General features: G+C 55.5%; 1 protein-coding gene across 7 annotated transcripts in view; it reads right to left on the bottom strand.

Annotated features, from left to right (window-relative positions):
- The window catches only part of KIF7 (kinesin family member 7), a 56256-nt gene extending 46462 nt beyond the window's left edge, over nucleotides 1–9794 (bottom strand). For 3 of the 7 annotated variants that reach the window (XR_015722094.1, XM_045813049.2, XM_045813050.2), the window contains exons 1-11: nucleotides 9540–9671; nucleotides 7545–7896; nucleotides 6082–6282; nucleotides 5299–5692; nucleotides 4567–5107; nucleotides 3937–4053; nucleotides 3260–3484; nucleotides 2362–2510; nucleotides 1860–1975; nucleotides 1545–1697; nucleotides 97–299 (exon numbers count right to left, since the gene is read on the bottom strand). Coding sequence is in view for 6 of the 7 variants with exons in the window: in XM_045813049.2 (XP_045669005.2) it covers nucleotides 97–299; nucleotides 1545–1697; nucleotides 1860–1975; nucleotides 2362–2510; nucleotides 3260–3484; nucleotides 3937–4053; nucleotides 4567–5107; nucleotides 5299–5692; nucleotides 6082–6282; nucleotides 7545–7872 (2427 nt within the window). In the remaining variant the exon portion in view is untranslated. Of the gene's footprint in view, nucleotides 1–96; nucleotides 300–1544; nucleotides 1698–1859; nucleotides 1976–2361; nucleotides 2511–3259; nucleotides 3485–3936; nucleotides 4054–4566; nucleotides 5108–5298; nucleotides 5693–6081; nucleotides 6283–7544; nucleotides 7897–9539 lie in introns of all 7 variants that reach the window. The other 4 variants (XM_045813042.2, XM_045813047.2, XM_045813045.2 and 1 more) reach the window with 4 other exon arrangements.
- Between the last annotated feature and the right edge of the window lie 7361 nt (nucleotides 9795–17155).

Here is a 17155-nt window from a genome sequence, read left to right as displayed (position 1 = left end):
GCACGAGGGCCTGAACAGCCACAGGTTCCAGCGAACTGAGGCCCGCGTGTCTCGATCCCCGGACTCCAGCCGCCACCCCAGGGTCCCAGCACTGACCTGCACCTGGCTCTGGGCTGCAGCCACCCTCTTGCGGAACTCCTGGAGCTGGGACCGCTCGCCTGCGTCCCGAGGCTCCTTGCCCTCAAGCTCCCGCAGCTGTCTCTGGCTTTCGCTCAGCTCGGCCCGCACCTGCTCTGCCTCCTGCTCCAGCTCCCGGATGTGCTGGCTGTGCTGGCGGTTCAGGGCCTGGGCCGCCTTCCCTGGAAGAAGGGGGGGCTCATCAGCATAGGCCGGCCCCCAGGAGGGCCATCCCTTCCCTCCCCTGGGCGGGGTTCCAGACATCCATCAGCCATGGGCACCTGCATGGGTTTTGCCAGCCTTGGGACCACCGATACCCTGAGTTACTTACTCTCCTTTCGACTACTCGCTTTTTAAATGAGCCTTATTGACAGCAGCGATCCAGGGATATTAGGGGCTAGACCGGCTTTAGTTTTACCTAATACATGCTAACAAATATAGAGCTTGGGCCTACATATAATCAAGCCTCTAGAACTAACTTCCATTTGCAGGAAAGCTGAGGACAGAGGAACAAGTGAAATAACACCACACGGAAGCAAACAGGCAAACCCAGAACATGGGGTTGCGGGGAGGGGGTTGAGCCATTCTACAGGACTGTGAGAAAGAACTAGAAGGGAGACGTCAGAGGCCGAGCAAGCACACACAGCACGTGGGACACGTGTGGAGCTGGGTTCCAGCAAACCAGATGCCCACAGGCCCTGCCAAGGAATTGAGGGGACGGGCCTGTGCTCCGGGCATCCAGGTGACAGTATGTTTTGTTAGCTATGCTCACAGCATTTTGGTTAAAATGTCCAAAAAGAGGCATACCGAAAGGTGTGGGGGCCAAATGACAGCATGTTGGGGATCTGCTTCAAAACACTTCAGCAAAGAGAAAGGGAGCGATGACTGTGGGGGAAACCTCGTCACGCTAAATTTGGGTGATGGGGTAGGGGCCCCACCGGTCCAGTCTCTCCTCATGTGTTTGAAATTTTTCATCAGGCATTTTGTAACAAACATGTAACTCTGAAAATAAAAAGGCTCAGCTGGTCACTACGTCAAACCGTTCCCAGCCCCTCTACACGCGTCACCGGTGGTAAACAGGGCATGATTTGGGGACGTTGTTTACTCCCTAAGACCAAGAGAGTCTGCGTGCACCACGGTGCCTCACACAGCAGGCGACTGATAAATAACTACCACTACCGGGGAAAGCTCCCTGAGAACCAGTCTGACTACTTCAGCTGAATTAACTCACTTCCACAACCCATAAAACAGGCGCAATTACTGTCCCCACGTTAGAGATGAGAAAACTTGAGTCACAGAAGAGCGATCTCCCCTCCTCAAGGTCACACAGCTGGAAAAGGCCGAGCTCGTTACCAAACCTAAACCATCTGACCCCTGCTCCTGCCCAGCATCAGGTGGGAGGCCCACCCGAGCGCCCACCACCTCACCTGTGCGGACCAGCTCGCCAATGAGCTCCTCCTTCATGCGGATGTTGATGGCCAGTTCTCGGATCTTCTGTTGGGCTTGGGCCAGCCGCCACTCAGAGGCCATGGCAGCTGGGGTCTGACGGGCTCGAGCCGGGGCCTTGCTCCCACCGACGACTGTAACAAGCCCACTGTCAAGGCCAACTGGGGGAGGTGGGGGAGGGAAGAGGCACGCGGTGGGCAGGGGCAGCCAGGGATGAGGTGTGGACGGTCCAGGATGGCCAGTGCAGGACCACGGCGGGGAGGGGCAGAGTCCTCTCCGCACCGGACCCAGCTCACCTCTGGGCCCCGGGATGGCTGCACCCAGTTCCTCAAGGTGAAGCTCTGGGCCCTTCCTGTCGTGTGGACTCCCCGGCTGGGCCCCCACCCTCTGGCTCCACTTGTCAATCCCGTTTCTGGAAGACAGAGGCAGGAGTCCGTGCCCTTCCCCGCCAGAGGAAGGAAGAGAAGCCACTGGGCCTTCTAGCCCCTCAGGGTCAGTGGAACCCCAGGGTGTCAGCCTGGCAGAACTGAGGCCAGGGCGCTGAGCGTAGGGGGCCCTGGGCTGTTGGGGGCACTAAGGGCTGCTGTGAAGCCTGAGAACCGGGAAGCCTCGCCCCCCACCCCCAGCATATCCACCCCAGTGAGAACTCTGGGTTCCGAGCCCCCCGCCCCCATCTGTTCTTCCCAGCTGGACGGGGGTACAGAGGTGAGGGCACCCTGAGACCACAGCGGGATCTTTCTCCAGCCCAGCCTGGGCCCTGAGCTGGTTTCCGTCAGGCAGGCGGCCGGTCCCACCCACCTGCGCAGGTGCAGGGACCGCTGGGATGGCCGCTCCTCCTGCTCCTCCTCCCGCTCCTCCTCTTCCTCGGACGCCCCTGAAGAGCCGCTTCCGGGCCCGTCTACCCCCGCTGGTAGCTTCGCTCCAGCCTCTCTGCCATTTGTCACCTGCTAGGGGAGGGCCAGGGGCTTCAGGACAGGGAGCCTCCAGGGCGCCTTCCATCCGTCATGCCCATCACCAGTCTTGGCAACCCCCCCATGCCCCCCTGCCCAGCCTAAGTTGGAGCCGGAGCTTCCTCCCTCCCCCCACTCTGGCACCCACAACACCTGGGACTCCTCAAGTGACAGCCTGCCCTGTTGTATACAGGCCATCTGCACCCAAGTCGTATCTCACCACCAACAACACTCAGTCCGAGTGATGGGTGTACAACAGACGCCTGCCAAACTCACGCCCTCCCTCTCCTCTGTGCCTCGGGCTTTTACAGCTGAGACGACCCAGAGCTTTCTGGAAGATGCAGGAGCAGTCTTTGTCCAAAAGGTCCCAAACAGGAGGCCAAGCTCAGTGAGATTAGGGCATGGAAAAGTAAACTTGCAAACGCAGAAGGGGCGACCTCAGAGGTGAAGAGCTCCCCATCTCGGGAGGTATGCAAGCTTCCCATCCAGTGCCGGAAGCCAGAACCCCCTCTGTAACCTCACTCCACCATGTGCAACCAGTCCAGGGATGCCCAATGGCAGCAGAGCCTTCTGAGCAGCCCTACAAAATCACCCAGATTTTGGCCCTTCCTCTAGGGGCACTGGAAAGGGGCATCTCACAGCTGGTCCCAGGAAAGCCTGGGGTGAAGGGCACATTCCCCGGCACCGCCCTCCCCCTGCCCCGGCCCGTCCCGTTCAGCAGACACCCAGCCTCGCCACCTCCTCACCTCTCCCCAGTCCTCGGGGCCAACTGCATCTCCAGGAAGGCAGGCAGGGGGCACCATGCCCAGCGCGTGGCTGTGGGCACCCCCCAGGGGGGCTGTGTGAGGCCGGGGCACAAAGGCGCCGGGAGGCAGGCCCTGCAGCCCCGGGGCCCCCCAGCCGGGACGCACCAGCTCCAGCCGCAGCCGCAGCTCCGCCATTTCCTGCTGCTGCTCCCGCAGCCGGTCGCTCTGGAAGAAAAGTGCCAGGTGCTGATGGGGGATGCGGCTGCGGAGGGTGCAGGGATGAAGAGCGGGTCTGCGGCCACCCCGCCCTCTCTAGGCTAAAACTGAGAACCGGCGCACACACGGCCCTAGTTCAGGGTTAAGGTCTCACCCCATCCTGTTAGGTCCTATCCCTCCCTTCCTGTCCGTCCTCCAAGTTCTTGCCAACTACTGCCGCCAGAGGGCGCCAGGAGCAACGCGGACCCAGTTAGCTTGGGACAAAAGGGCCTGACTCCAGGGACCCGACCCACTGCCCCTCAGGTCCCACCGCTCATCCCCGCACCATTCAGCTCCTCACCTCCACACGATTGCTCACTTGTGCCTCCCCCATCTCTTCCCACCCGTCAGGAGCCCGCCCTGGCTAACTCCCTCTTCTCCCGGGAAACTTCGCTCAATTCCACCTCAAGCCTGCCGCGCACCTGCAGTTTGTACTGCTCCATGGCGTCCTCCAGCGCAGCCAGAAAGTCGCGGTTCTCCTCCTCCAGCCGGGCCACCTGGCTCTGCAGGGCAAGCAGCTGCACTGCCCCTTCCTCGTCCTGCCGGGCAAGGAGAGAGGCTTCAGGGGCAGGAGCTGGCAGGACCAGCCTGCCTGTCTCGGGGACACCCCAGTCCTCCCTCTGCCCTGCCAGGGGTTCCCCTAGCCCAGCCTGCAATCGGGGGGCTCAGAGCCCACCCTGCCAGCGGTCCTCTCTGCAAGCTATTTGGGCCATCTCTTGTCATTATTAATCATACTTTTGTTAACAATAATAACATCACCGCTATTACTAGGAACAACCTACATAGGCTCCATAGCATGCTGGGCTAGGCAGCATAGCATGCTGGGCTGGGCTGGCAGCCCCTACAACATCTCCAGGAGGTAGATACCAATGTTATCCCCATTTCACAGCTAAAGACCATGAGGCTTGGGGAGGGTAAGGAATGTGATCGAGGTCGTCAGCATAAGTGCCTCTGAATTGGGAATGTGCTCTGATGATGGACAAGGGGCAGGAGCACGGCGGACTGTAGGAAGACCTCTTCCTTCCCCGTTCCCTCCCTCCCCGGGGCCACACCTGGCCCTTGGCCACCTTTGGCCCGCTGGATCCCTGCGTGGCCTGCTCCTCGGCGGAAGCGCTCTCGATGCCGCTGTCGGGCCCGGAAGCGGAGCTCAGAGCGCTGCGCTCGCCCTCGACGGCGCACAGCCAGTCGCGCACCTTGCGGGCCGCGGCACCGGGCAGCCCGGGCTCGGCCTGCAGCTCGCGCAGGAGGCTGTAGGCGGCGTCGGTGCGGGCCCGGTAGCGCGCGCACTCGGCGCCCAGGCGGGCGGCTGCAGCTGCAGCCGCGGGGGCGTTGGCCGGGCCGGGGGCGCGCCGGCCACGGTGGATGATGCGCGTCTCCGAGCGATGGCGCGGGGGTCCGCGCGCGCCGGCCGCTCCCTCCTCGGGCGCGCGCTCCGTTTCGGGCCGCCAGTTGACGGTGGCGCGGTTGCGGATGTTCTGGGCGCGGCTGGCGTAGTTGAGGGTGTTGAGGGTCTCGTCGAAGTCGGAGGAGGACGGGCTGACGCAGGCGATCATCACCGTCTTGGCGTTCCCGCCCAGCGAGTCTTTGAGGATCCTGAGGACGCCAGGTGGGGCGCGTCAGGGGCCCCCTCGAGCCCGGACCTCGAATCGTACCCCGCGGGCAGGCACCTCGGACTGGTGGGCGGCGTGCCCCCCAGAAGCCAGACGGGTCCCAGCCCCCCTCCCTCACCAGCGGCCCAAGGGGGGGCCCCTGATCCCGTGGGCCGCCGGCTGCAGGGCCCTCACCGGGTGATCTTGGAGTCCCGGTAGGGGATGTGGCTGCCGCGGCGCTGGGGGTCGCCCAGGGCGCTGATGACGTTGCCCAGCGCCAGGAGGCTGCTGTTGATCTGGATGCTCTCCTTGAGCCGCTCGCCCGTGCTGCCCGTCTTGAGCACCCTCTCCGAGCCCGCCAGGTCCACGAAATGGAACTTGGAGACCAGCAGCTGGCCCGCGGCGGGTCGGGGCAGACGGCTGGGGGCGCGCCCGCGCTGTTCCAGGGTCACGGTGAAGACGGTGTGCGAGCGGCTGGACAGGCGATTGAAGTGTGTGGCCCCCGTGTGCCGCGCCGCGTTGCCCATCTCCAGGAGGCTCAGCACCTCGTCCAGGCCCTCCACGTCCACTTCCTTCACGCCACACAGCACTGCGGGCACAGAAGGCGGTGAGCCGGGGGCAGGAACTGCCGGGGACTGACCCGCCAGGAGGACTGGCCCAGAGAGCAGGGCTGGCCCTCTACGGCTCTTCCTGACCCAGGCGCCCCTTCCCCATGCCCCGGACACCGGAGGGATAGGGAGTGGGGTGTCCTGCTTATCCTGGCTCCGGCGGAGGGGCTCCAGCTAGTCGCCTGCCCACCTCAATGCCTTGCACTCTGGATACAGAAGTATATACAGAACTCAGTGGCGACAGGAGACGGGAAGGCACAACCTTCCAGAGCTTGGGTTCCCCAGTTAGGAGGTACCCCTCCCAGATAGGTGATCCACCCCTCAGCAGGTGAAGCCCCACTCCCAGCCAGTAGAGGCCCGAGTTCCTCACCAACATTTCCCCGATCATCCTCCCGAAGCTGGATGTCACGGCTGGCAGTGCCCACCTCCAGCAGGTCTCGGAACTCCTCCTTATACACTTCCAGGTAGGACACGTGCACCAGACAGTCCAGCAGGTCATTCTCATCGATAAGCTTGAAGGCTTCAGCCATGGCCCGTGGGATGATGCCCTGCTCGTCCTCGTGAAGGGAAGCTGGGGACACACCACAGAGCCTCCTGCCACCATGTCTTCAGCCGGACAGGGCTCAAGGCCCCGAGGCCCCTGCCAGCCACTGGAGGCCGGGGCTCTAGCATGAAAGTAGCAGCTGGGGCCAGGATAGCTGGGTAGCCTGACACAGCCCATGCTCCAGGGTGGTCAGGCAGAATTATAGAATTTCAGAGTTGGAAGCAACCTCTCAAGGTCCCACCAACCCCTTTCATGATGTAAGCATCCCCTCTACTACATCCCTGCTAGATCATCAGATACCCCTGGCTTGATTACTCCCCGGGACAGGGAGCTCATTACTATAGTCTATGCTCTAAATCTAAAGGACCTCCTAAATTTATCCCAAGGAAGTAATAAAAGGATGTTCAGAGCGGCACTCTTCATAACTTCAAAAAAATGCAAACATCCTAAGATCCAATAGGGGATCTGGTTAAGTAAATTATCTTATATACACAATGGAATGCCAAGCCACCATTAAAAAATTGGCTTGAAGAGTACTTAATGATATAGAGAAATGTTTATGATACACTGTTAAGAAAAGAAAAGCAGGATATAAAGGAATGGTGGGTATAATCGAATCTTATTTTTTAAAGGTAAAATAATTTCCTCAGAGAAAGAAACTAGAATGCTAACAGGGTGGGTGATTGCTGAAAAGCAATTATCAGGTAAGTTTTCTTTTGTGCTTGTGTTTTTCTGTATTTTCCTAATTTTCCGTGACAAACACGGATACTTTTACAACCTAAGAGAAAGCTGTCTGAGCTACTTAATATGGGGGCAGTTCCTTCAACTGGCCCAAAGCATCTCTGCTCTCCCAAGAGTCCACTCCCAAGCCCCACTGCACTGCCGGCCCCCTCACCAGGCGGCAGCCAAAGCGCGGCTCTCCCAGGACCGTCCCCATTCCAACTACTCTGACTCTAACACGGATTCCCGACCCTTGGCCGGCATCCCGACAACCTCTAGAGACAAGCCAACCTCTCTTGCCTTTCCTCCCACTGAGATCAGCAGGACCACACAGTGTGACCTCATTTCTGTGGAGTTGAAAAAGCCCCCCCCACCTGTAAGGACTTTTCCTTCCTACCCTGGTCAGCCTACGGTCCTGGCTGGTCCCACCCCGGGCTGCAGATCTGAGGAGGAGACCTGCTCTCTTTCCCCCAGTGCTCCCACCTCCGACAGGGAATGGCAGGGGCAGAAGTTCAGGAGACACCAAGGGCCCTCTGCACGGGCCCGGGCCCTCAAGCAGGGTCACTCACCCACACTGGCCTCCCCCATGGTGTACGTCTTCCCGGAGCCCGTCTGACCGTAGGCAAAGACGGTGGCATTGAAGCCCTCAAAGAAAGCCTCGAGGAGGGGCTGCACACAGGCCTGGTACACGGTCTCCTGCCCAGTGTCCTCATCCAGCACCACGTGGAAGCCAAAGTGGCGGTCTCGGCCAAGGGTGACACGGCTGTGCTCGGGCTCCACCGTCAGGCAGCCCTGGTGCCCGTGGAGCAGCTCCTTGGGCAGCAGCGGGCGGACTCTCAGGGCCACCCTCACGGGGGCCTCCTCAGCGCCTGGCAGCCTCTGGGTCTCCAGCCCCATTTTGACGGAGGGTTCCTGCGGGCCCTGGAGAGAGAGGAAGAGGCCCCTACCATCAGCATCTGTACTCCAAGGGCTGGACTCACCCCGCAGGTGACCCAGAGCGAGATCCTGGGGCCCCTGACCTTGGAGACATGGAAGAGAGGGTGATTAAAGTGCAGAACGTCCTCTGCGCCAGCCTGGTGCCCCAATACTGCAAGGGCCCACACAGTCCTACACGGTAACACTTCACGGCCCCCATCACTGGCAAAATGAGGCCCTGACTCCTTCACCTGACTCCCAAGGGCTTCTGTGTTCCAGCTGTACCCTTCCCCTGGGACCCCATCTCCTAGAACACACACACACACACGCACGCCACTACCACCACCACCACCACCACATCAGGGAACTCCTTTCCCTAATACCCACTGGGGTCTTCGTAATCTCTGTCTTTGTCACCTCACACCCCCTGCCCCACCTTCTTCAAAAAAGATCTTTCAAGACCAAGTTCCCACCACCAGATCTGCCAATTCCATCTTCTAAATATCTCTCAAGTTCACCTGCTTCTCCCCATCCTATTGCCAAAGCCCAGGTCCTGGCCACTGACCTCTGGACCAGCTTCCTCACCGCTCTCAGTCTGCCTGTGCCCTCCGCCAGGACAACCAGGGGCATCTTTAAAAATTGCAAATGCAATCCTGTTACTCTCCTTAAATTCTTTAAAGAGGCTCCCCCACTGCCCTTGGTATTCAAAACTTTAACAGCCCTGCCTACCTTGTCTGCTCACCTTCTCTCTGCTTCCAACACACTCTCATCTTTCTCCGGGCTTAGGCTGGCCCCGGCTTCCTTGGGGGGCCAGGAAAGCGCCTCTGCTCTGTGTCCCCAGCACCACACACACACACACACACACACACAGCGCCCCATGGTGCTCCCACCAGCCACTGGCCGCTCTGTTGCAGAAGGAGCTGGGAGGCAGGGACCCTGCGGTCCCGCTTCGTGCTGTATCTCCAGCGCCCAGCACAAGGTCAGACGCTTAGTCGCTGCCCCGCAGTGATGATGAAACTGCATCCAGAAAACTCCCCGTCCCCATTCTCTTCTTAACGCAGTTCACACCGCCCCCTACCCACCGGGCCCACAGCCCTCGATTTGTCACTAACTTCTCTCAGCGAGTGTAACGGTTCGTTCGTTCCCTCACGCAATCATCCAGTCCCTGCTGGGTGCCGGGCCCTGGGACACAGCGCTAACTATCACGCAGTACAGCAGGAGCCTCCCCGCGCCCCACGCCCTGAGCTTTTCCAGCGCCGCGCGGTCCCGGCTTTCGGCTGCGCACCGAGGGCGCCCGGGCAACTCCACCGGTGCGCTGGAGGAGGCGGGCACGGGACAGGAGCTCCCGGAGTTTGGAAAAGTGATTACAAACGTGGACCCGACCCTCGCAGCGTCGGCGCTCGCCCCTCCCGGCCAGGCCCGGGATGCTGGCCTCAGGCCCCTACTCAGGGAAGGAGGTGCTCCTGCCAGCCCAGAAAGGGGCCTCCAGGAGGCTGGTACGCAAGGATGGGGGCTCCTCGTGCTTGGTCAGAGCTCCCCAGGTGGCTCTCCCACCGCCACCCGGCCCACGCCTGCGCGGGGAGGGGGCGAGCGCGCGCTTCCCCCCTCACCTCGTCCTCGACCTCCACCCCTCCCGGGCCCACACCCACCTGCTTGGGTGGGAGCACAGTGCCCCGCGGTGCAGTCAGGCTTCGAGCCTCCACGCGGCGCGCTCCGATGCCGTCATCGGGACCCCCGCCCCCCCAAACATCCCGCCCCTCACCCGCAACTCCGCCCGCCTGGGCGCTCGGGGGCGGAGGCGCGAGCCGGGCGGCGCCGCGGAGTCTGTCCGCAGACAGGGCGGGGCCGGACCTGGAGGGGCGGGGATTGGGCGGGGCCTCACCCGAGGGGCGGGGCCGCACGTCCCAACCGCCCCCTCCTCCCCCCGCCCCGTGCCATCCAGGGCTGCAGGCGCTGCGCTGTGATTCCAGCGCAGACTTGCGGAATTCTGGGGACACGACCACCAAGGTCGAAGCCCCGAGCTGGAGAAGCCCACCTGCTCGTGGAGCGGGGTACCTAAATCTTACAATGCAAGTTGCAACAGGTGAGAAGACGAAAACTAACCAGGAGACTTTTCTCTCCGCGAGGGGAGTTTGGATTTTCCAACCCTAGACTCTGAGTAACAGCGGAGGAAAGATCTACTGCTTGTTCATGAACTCATTCGTTCAGGTCAGGTGCAGACCTATCGCATCGCAGCACTCCTTATGCCCCCTCAAAGCTCAGCAAAGCTCTCCCTTCCCCATCCTCTGGAAGCCTCCATCCCGCTTTTCTCTCCGATTTCACTACCCCTTCTAAAGCGGAGAAGGATCCATCCCCCAGGAGGTTTTCGAGATTGGGCTGGGGGCCCACTCCACCCTGTATGAACAGGCCCTGGCTGCACCCTCTGCACTCACACCAGAAAGAGTCGTCTCTGTGCCCCTTCTCCATCAAGACCCAGCGTGACCCAGGGGGTGGATGGATGAAGCCACCAGGGACCTGGCATGCCAGAAAGAGAGCAGGACAGAGTCTGCCCCTGGGGGAGCCTCACCAGGGTGGGCCCTGACAAGGCCTGGCCCCACACCTCTGGCTTGGAAGACCCCAGTTTAGAATGAGCAAGGGAACCTCTGGTCTATTGGTAGATTGCACGGCCACCCAGCCTCAGGTTCCTGGAGGGACAAGTGCCCCAGAAAGGGGCCACTGGGAGGTGAGGCTGTAGAGTTCTCAGCCAACCACTCCAGTTAGGGAGGTTAGTCCGGGTGAACAGCTAGTGGGAACCTTGCCCAGGTATTCATCCTGCATCTACCTGGGCAGGTGCAGCCCAAGGGACTGCCCCCACATCGCCTCCAGTGTGCCCCCCACCGTCCACCCCAGCACTCCAGCCATCCTTGTCTCCTCCTCTCAGCCTGTCCGCCACTGAACCCTGACTCCCCCTCCTCTGTAGCTTCCAGTCCAGGCAAAGCACTTTGTCCTCTGCCCCCTGGCCACCCAAGTCACCATCTGGGCCACTGCAGAGCCTCTTCACTGGTTACCTCCGTCCCTGTAACACATGCCAATTAGAAGAATAATACTAGTAAAGAGCACAATGTATGAAGAAGGCAGGTAAGAACAGTCAATGTCTTGGGGGGGTGCCCTTCCAACTCTTATTCTCTAGGTGTCTTAGTCCACTCAGGCTGATATAACAAAATGTCAGATGCACAGACTGGACAGCTTATAAACAGCAAACATTTCTCAAGTTTTGGCGCCTGGGAAGTCCAAGATCATGGCCCTGGAAGATCCAATGTCCAATAAGGGTCCACTTCCTTGATGTCCCAGAGGCCCCACGTCACAGTGTGCTCCTGTGGCAGAAGAGATAAGCTAGCTCTCTGAGGTCTCTTCTGTATGGACATCAACCCCATGCACGAGGGCTCCACTCTCATGACCTAATCACCTCCCAAAGGTCCTACCTTGAGGGTTAGGATTTCAACAAATGAACTTGCAGGGGGACACAAACATTCAGACTGCAGCCCCACGATATACAAGCACCTACGTATATATTATACACACGTATAATACACATATTATCACTTGTCCATTGTGCCTACTAAACTGAGAGGTCCTTGAAAGGAGTGTGCCGTATTTACCTGTGTGTGTCTTTCCCTTGGCCCTCGGCCTGGCACTGTCGCTCCATAGAGGTTTTTAGTAGAAGTTATTGAAGAAAGGAAGGAAAACCTTTTTGCGTTAGCGGAAATATGGATATGGATCGCTCTGGCTCAGGTTTTCATATTGTAGGCACAATGCAACAGAAGGGCACTTAGGACGTATCTGGAGAATAAAGCAGCATCCCCTTGATGGCATCTTATGCTTTAGAGGTCAAGGCCCCCATCTGGATACCAGGCCATCCTGTCCTCAGCTCAGAGTCCCGTCTTCAGTCACCTCTGTTTTGTACTCTCAGTCCCACCCCCCCCCCAAAAAAAACAGTAGAAATGTCGATCTCCCCACATCAAAAAAATGCTTCCTCAGTTCTAAGATTCACATTTTGTCACACTGTAACGTTTGTGAGATGGAGCTGTGTCTTGCAGTCATTGCCAGGGGAAACTTGGCACCAGGAGAGGTGAGAGGGGATGTCCACCTGCCACCTCAAGGACATGGTGTCTTCACCTCCGTGACCTCTGACAGACTGGTTGCACTGGGAGCACCACACATGGTTGAATTTTAATTAAAATCTGGAAACATATTTGTTATGTTAAATGTCCTTAGAAAAATTGAACTCCGATGTAGTAACAAAATTTATTATGTATACACAAGACTGCCTGTCATAATGCAATTAAGGCTGTAGAAACTGCCCAGCGTCTTTGGATAGATCTATATTAGGAGGCCCTCAGCTTCAAGGAACACAAACCACAACTCGAAGTACACAAACCACAACTCGAAGTGGCTTGAACAATAAGGCTGTTCGTTATCTCAGCTGAAAGACAACAGGGAGGAGGCTCTGGGGCAGGTTGAGTCAGTGGCAGTGTGACAGAGGACCTGGCTTGTCCATTTCTCTGGCCATCACCTTCAACCATAAAACATCCAGAGGAGGAAGAGAGCACCGTATCATGGGGCCCTCTTTGGATCAAAGGAACTTTTCCCGGGAGCCCAAAGAGTGGCCTTCCCTCACATCTCTTGTACCACATGGCTTAGGGCTGCTGTCTGGGAAGTAACCACTGGCGAAAGGGTGGGAAGACTAGGACGGCTTAGAAAATGCACATGAGATGGGTCTGCATGGTGTTGGCAAATGTGACGGTCCATTTTATGTATCCACTTGACTGGACCATGGGGTGCCCAGATATGTGGTCAAACATTACCTTAGACGTCTCTGTGAGGGTGTTTTTGGTGAGAGTAACATATAAATTGGTGAACTTTGAGTAAAGTAGATCGCCCTCCCTAGTGTGGGTGGGCCTCATCCAATCAGGTGAAGATCTGAACAGAACCAAAAGGCTGACCCTGCCCCAAATAAGAGTTTTCCTGCCTGACTTTCCTTGAACTGAGACTTTGGCTTTTATCCCGCCTTCAGACTCAGAGTATCGGCTCTTCCTGGGTCTTGAGGCTGCCAGACTTTGGGCCTTCAGGCTTGCGCTCGAACCAAACCACGGGCTCTCCTGGGTCTCCACCTTGCTGCCTCAACCTGTAGCTCCGAGGACTTGCCAGCCTCCTTAACTGTGTGAGTTCATTCCTTCTAATGAATCTCTCTGTATATATACCTCTTATTGATACATATTTATGTACTTCCTGCTGGGTCTATTTCTCTGGAGAACCCTAAGACAGGAAGTCATCCGCAACCACATCCTAGAATTTTCAGAGATAAGAGAGGCTGTTCAACTATTCACATATCACGAAGGATCCTCATTCAGCTACCAGGCATCTATCTGTCAGAAGCTGCTAGAAACTGCAACACTTCCTGTGATATAGAACTCAATTAAGGAAAAAAAAATAATTAAGGAAAGACTAAAAATTCACCCATTTGTGAAAAGTCAATGCAACCCCAGTGTTGTCTGACATGCTGTACAATGACATTGTTGGTCCCGAATATTCTAAAGGAGCTGGGGTCCTGAGCTGGAATGATAATGGAGAAGGCCTATTACCATAATGGTCAAAACAATTCATTTAGACTCGTAATGTGAAAAAGCAGGGAACGAAACTTGGATCTTCATACATGTAAATGTAACAAAAGTTGGTAATAATTTGTGAAACCTCATATTTAGGAGAAGGAGGTACAATTAGAATTAGAATTATAGTTATTAAGCTTAAAGAAAATAAAATTAAAACTTTTTTGTTGTAATACAATTTTGAGAGAATTTTGTGATGTTAGTTCACTGATGTGAATTCATGACTTTGGAAAGAAATACCTTTTTTCTCGCTCTTACTAGTGGTTGTGCAATGCCTTTTTGTCTATCACCGATACACACATGGTATGTAATCAGGTATGCAATCAGGTATGCACCCCTTAGCGTTCAAACTCTAGGTTCTATCACCATCCCCTATTAAAAGTAGCTGATTCCAGGGGCATCTGGGTAGCTCAGTCAGTTGAGCAACCAACTTTTGATTTTTTTTTTTTTTTTAAGATTTTAGTTATCTATTTGAGAGAGAAAGAAGAGAGTGCCTGAGAGAGCTAGTGGAGGGGGCGGGGAGTGAAGGGCAGAGGGAGAGGGAGAAGCACACTTCCAATGAGCAGGGAGCCCGATGCGGGGCTCAATTCCAGGACCCTGGGATCATGACCCGAGCCAAAGGCAGATGCTTAACCAACTGAGCCACCCAGGCGCGACCTCCCCCCCCATTTTAGCTCAGCTCATGATCTGAGTCATGGGATGGAGCCCCACGGTGAGAATGTAAATCAGAACAACCATGCTGGAGGATAATTTGGCAATATCTAGTGAACAATACACACACTGTGTGACTTAGGAATCCCATTCGGTCATAGTCCCCAAGAATCTCATAAGATTGTTCACTGCCAAAATTATGGAATAATAGAAATATGGAGGGGTGCCTGGCTGGCTCAGTCATTAGAGCATGTGACTCTTGACCTCAGAGTCATGAGTTCAAGCCCCACATTGGACATAGAGCCTACTTTTAAAAAATATGGAAACAATCCAAATGTCTGTTGACAGGAGAGTGGTGTGGCAGAGATTGCAAGTTGCCCCCTACCCCCAGGATCCACTTCCCATCCTTTTAAGACCTCCGATTTTAGTTAAATGCATAGCCACTCTGAATAAAGACCGTATTTCTCAGCCTCCTCTTTAGCTACATGTGGCCATGTGACTAAATTTTGTCCAGTTAGTTATAAGCAAAGTAATGTGTATAATTTTTCCTTCCCCCATGTCTCTTCTCTGTGGCTGGAAAATGGAGTTGAAGGCCAGGGCTGGAGCAGCCATCTTGGCCTGTGAGGCGACCTGAGGAAAGAAAATCTCTCCAAAATAATTCAATTCTAATGCAAATGACTAAATTAATACACTTGTTATTAATATACTAATTTTACATGCTTATTAAATATAAAACTTATTTGTCTTCATCCATTTGGTCCGCTATCACCAAATACCACAGACTGGGTAGCTTATAAGCAATGGAATTTATTTCTTACAGTTCTGAAGGCTGCGAAGTCCAAGGTCATAGCGCCAGCATGCTCACATTCCAGTGATGGCCCTCTTCTTGGTTCATAGCTGGTGCCTCTTGCCGGGTCCTCACATGGTGGAAGAGGCAAGGGAGCTCTCTATGGCCTCTTTTATAAAGACTCTAATCCCGTGGAGCCCTCATGACCTCATCACCTCCCCAAAGCCCCACCTCCTCATCCTATCATCTTTGGGGGTAGGATTTCAACATATGAATCTGGGGTGGGGATACAATCAGATCACAGCAAAATTTGTATAATAAAAAAATCTCTAGTGAAAATGAGTGACTCTCAGAAACTTCCTTTTGAGTAAAAAAAAAAAAAAAGCAAGTCTCAGAAGAATACACATAATTCCACTTAAAGTTCAAAGCCTGCAAAACAAAATAGTATCGGAATGAGGTATATGCATAGGAAAGGAATTTATAAAGAAAAGCAAAGGTACGGTAAACACAAAATTCTGGATTATGGATCCTGGGGGCAAGGCCAGGGTGGGAAAGGAGAAGCCAGACAGGACGTTCTAATGGTGCCGCTCACGTTCTGTCTCTTACGTTGAGCAGTAGGTAGGAGAAGGGTCCACCAGTAGGACATGCGAGCTTAGTCCCCTCTCTGCAGACAGAGGAACCGCTGGATGCCTGCTAACTGTAGCGAGATGCCGATGAGACATGCAGAAGTTTCCACTGACTCAGGTTTATAGAAATGTGTAAGAGAATTTGCCTTTTTCGTTTGTAACCCACATTTCAAGATTTAAAATAATTTGATTTATGCATCTTATAAGTTTTGATGAAGTATGAAGTGTTTAAATGTTTAGGAAAATTCTGCTTCAAACAATGAGCATGATAGCCCAAGTCTATCTGTCTCCAGACACAGAAGTCCTTTGGATAGTAAGATCCTAAATAGTTATGGAAGAAAAAAGTGGTAAATGCGTGGATAAATGTATTTTGTGGTCGGTAATGGCTCTTTTTCCATCTTCAAAAGCTGCGATTGAGTAGGAGGTGTGTTTCGTGAGCTGGACTAGAAGAGAGGGGATAAGGTGTTTCTCTGAAGGGGGCCCTGGCACCCCAGTGCGAAGCGGAGGGCTCCCCGAGGTCGTGAGCGCCCAAAGATGAGCGTGGATGAGCCTTCAGATCCACATGAGCAAGGAGACTTGCCCAAGTGAGGTCTCTCAGAACAGTGAAAAGTCCCACACCAGCCAATGAAGCACATTTCTGTCATTTAGAGGAGATATTTTGCCCTCATTTCTCTCCAAAAAGTGTTCAGAAGCCCCAAGGGCCAGGCTCAGAGCACTTTGCTACCTAATCAAGAGGTTTTTAATGATAAAAAGAATCTTTTGCAACTTAAACTGTTTGTTTCCTGGGCTGTGCTATTCCATACGCTGGCCCCCAGCACTCTGAGGGGTGAGGGGTACGGGCCAGGGCCTGGCCGGCAGGTGTGTTGACTGCTACAGCCCTGTTAAGGCCCCAGCTCTTCTGGGTTGCTGAGAGGGCAGTTTTTGTGCCAACTGGGGTATGGCCTAGAAGGAAGAGCCACAGGACTATGGAGGAGTGGATGGTCAGGAAAGCAGCGTGGGCAGGTGAGTCCAGAACAGCTGGGTGTTTCTTTCTGCATACCCAGGCTTGCGGTCACTGCACCAGCACCTGCCCACGGGAGCCCTGCCAGGGCTAGGCTGACCCTATCTTTGTAGCCCCTGTCATATCAGATCACACTCGCTCCCCAGGAAACTGCTGGGAGTGGTGTGGATTGTAGAGCTGGGGTAGGGTGCCCAAGGCTAGCTCTGAGTCCTGGCCATGTCCACACGGGCATGTCCATCCTCAGATTCCAAACCCGAGCATCAAGGCCAAGGACTCATTACACCAAAGATCGGCCAGGACCTAAAGTCAGTTTCAGAAAGCTGGGCTTTTGGGTATGGAACAGAGTGGGGGGCCTAGAGGGTGCTCACAGGTCAAAGGGGGGGCCTATGGGGAATGTATATATGGACCTCTAAAAGGACTGACAGAGAGGTGGTAATTATCTGTGCAGCTGATGACAATAACAAGAAAAACTGAGTTTGGGTTGGAAGGCTACTTGGCGTTATCTAACAATATTTAAAATACACATCCTCTTTCACCCAGCATGTCATGGTTCCAA

This window comes from Ursus americanus, chromosome 28 (assembly GCF_024610735.1).
Source record: "Ursus americanus isolate L20-20 chromosome 28, mUrsAme1.1.p, whole genome shotgun sequence".
NCBI lineage: Eukaryota > Metazoa > Chordata > Mammalia > Carnivora > Ursidae > Ursus > Ursus americanus.
This window is presented reverse-complemented; position numbering and strand designations above follow the sequence as displayed.